Here is a 2,457-nt window from a genome sequence, read left to right on the forward strand (position 1 = left end):
GCTCCGCGCTCGTCTCCTTCTACGCCAGGACCCGCCTCCTGCGCGACGCCAGGCGGGTGTTCGACGAAATGCCGCGCGGGGACACGGCCGTCAGCAACGCGCTGCTCTCGGCCTACGCCAGGGCCGGCCTCCTCGACGCCGCGGAGAAGCTGTTCGGGGAAATGCCGGACCGGAACGTGGTCTCCTGGACCGCGATGGTGTCCGGGTACGTGCAGAACGGCCGGCACGAGGAGGCCGTGGGGGCGTTCCTGGAGATGTGGGAGGGGGCAGGGGTGCAGCCGAATGAGCTGACGGTGAGCAGCGTGCTGCCCGCGTGCGCGGCTGTTGGGGCCATGGAGCTGGGGAGGAAGGTGGAGGAGTACGCGAGGGGCAAAGGCCACCTGGTGAATGTGTATGTGGCCAATGCACTGCTGGAGATGTATGCCAAGTGTGGCAGCATCCAGAGAGCTTGGCAGGTGTTTCAGGGGATCGGTCGTCGGCGAGATCTCTGTTCTTCGAACTCAATGATCATGGCATTCGCCTTGCATGGCTCCTGGAGGGAAGCACTTGCCTTGTTCCATAAGTTGAGGGTGAGGATTTCTTCCTTGAATTGTAATTTACTCCTATGTGTTGGCACCAACGCAGCATCACTTCCTTGCAAAGTTATTATTTGGTACTAGATTTAGTGATTGTTGACATTGTAACCACATAGCAAATTACATTATTTTGATATGCCTTGCTCCTTTGTCACTGTGGAACGTGGAGCTTATTTTACTGTATTTAGATGACAGGGGCTAAACCAGATGGTATCACATTTGTTGGAGTCATTTTGGCTTGCACTCATGGAGGTTTGGTAGATGAAGGAAAGCTACTCTTCAACTCCATGGAGGCCGAATTTAGTCTTACTCCAAGAATTGAGCACTATGGTTGCATGGTTGATCTGCTTGGGCGTGCTGGTCTCCTGAATGAAGCCTACAGTATGATAGTAAGCATGCCAGTGGAGCCTGACGCCGTCATCTGGGGAGCCTTGCTCGGTGCCTGCAGCTTCCATGGAAACGTAGAACTAGCGGAAACAGCAGTAAACAAACTCATCTTTCTTGAGCCACAAAACACTGGAAATCTGGTGATCCTGTCAAACATATACGCGTCGTCTGGAAAATGGGACGGTGTTGCCCAGGTATGGAAGTTACTCAAGGAGAAAGACCACAAGAAATCAGCTGGGTACAGCTTCATAGAGCTAGATGGCAGGATGCACAAGTTCCTTGTTGAGGATAAGTCACATCCAAGATTTGTGGAGGTGTACAGCACCCTTGACAGTGTCACAATGCTCATGAAGCTTGTCGGACTAGAAAATGAGGAAGAAGCGGAACAGCTGTTTCTGTCACCTGTAGAGATCTAAATTCCTAGAGATGTGAAGAGACTGTGATCATAAAAGTGATCTGGGATTTCCTATGAACTGCTCTGATCTGATCTTCCGAGTCAAATTGATGTAGCAAGGGATTTTTCAAAAGGTGGCAACAGAAGGAATGCCAAATCAAGTCAGTGCGTAGCACCACCTGGGCATCGACTCTTCTCTTCTTGCTGCTATAAATCAAAATGGTCGTTCATGCTGTGCTTGCTATTAAGATGCACAGACCACCGAGAATTGCAGACGAAGCATATAATTCCAAGATACAGCCCAACAAGGTACGTTTATTCTTGAGCAGAGGCGGAGCCAATCCTCTGTTCCCTTTTGGAGCTTTGGCATCTGGCAAGTTATAGCTGCAACCTGCGACGACGCCGAGGTGAGTTTTCCCAAAAGAACATCATTGCCAGTTGCTCGGAAGGTGCTGTTGCGTAGTGGAGAGGAGGTTGACCTGCAGAGCCTGGACCTCTCGGGGTCACCGGCGGTAGCGCCACCAGTGATCTTGAGAACCAGACTATAGTCCCAACAAGGTACATCTCGTTTCATGAATGAGGCGATCCCTGTAATAACACGTTCCCTCCTGATGTGTTCGATTGCAGTTTATTACTCAATTTTGATTTATTATTGAGCTGGTAAAAGAAGTAGCAGATATAGAGAGTTTGTTTATAGCCCCCGTGCACATGCAGGATGTATCCATTATCTGGACTGGCCTTTTTTTTTTGTCAAGATCTATGTTGGAATCTTGGAAATTGTTTGCTCGTTTGGAGAACATAATAAAAATGGCTAGACAGGACTCGAAAAAAAATGGCTAGAATTTTCTTTGCCGCAACATGTCAATTTCTAGTTATTTTTGGGGTTTTGCTAAATGTCACGTGGCTGAATTTTTTGCTGGCGTCAGTTGAATTTGGTCGAGGCCAATGATAGGGGCGACGTGAGGAGCGCAGTGATGTTGACCCTGGCGTGGCCGAGCCAGGACCTCGCTGGAGACAGGACAATGCTGCGAAGGGCAGCAAGCTGTGGTGTCCAGGCTAAGGTGAGGAAGCAGGTTGACGGGTGCGGGTCAAGGAGGAGGG

General features: G+C 50.2%; 1 protein-coding gene across 1 annotated transcript; it reads left to right on the plus strand.

The window, feature by feature from the left end:
* The first annotated feature begins 10 nt into the window (after window positions 1-10).
* On the plus strand, window positions 11-2,451 carry LOC123177163 (pentatricopeptide repeat-containing protein At5g08510). The gene is made up of 2 exons (XM_044591061.1): window positions 11-569; window positions 764-2,451. The coding sequence occupies exons 1-2, from the start codon at window positions 69-71 to the stop codon at window positions 1,376-1,378; spliced, it is 1,116 nt and encodes a 371-aa protein (XP_044446996.1). The 5' UTR covers window positions 11-68; the 3' UTR covers window positions 1,379-2,451.
* Window positions 2,452-2,457: the final 6 nt, after the last annotated feature.

The sequence above is a fragment of the Triticum aestivum genome, unplaced genomic scaffold (assembly GCF_018294505.1).
Source record: "Triticum aestivum cultivar Chinese Spring unplaced genomic scaffold, IWGSC CS RefSeq v2.1 scaffold257199, whole genome shotgun sequence".
Lineage (NCBI taxonomy): Eukaryota > Viridiplantae > Streptophyta > Magnoliopsida > Poales > Poaceae > Triticum > Triticum aestivum.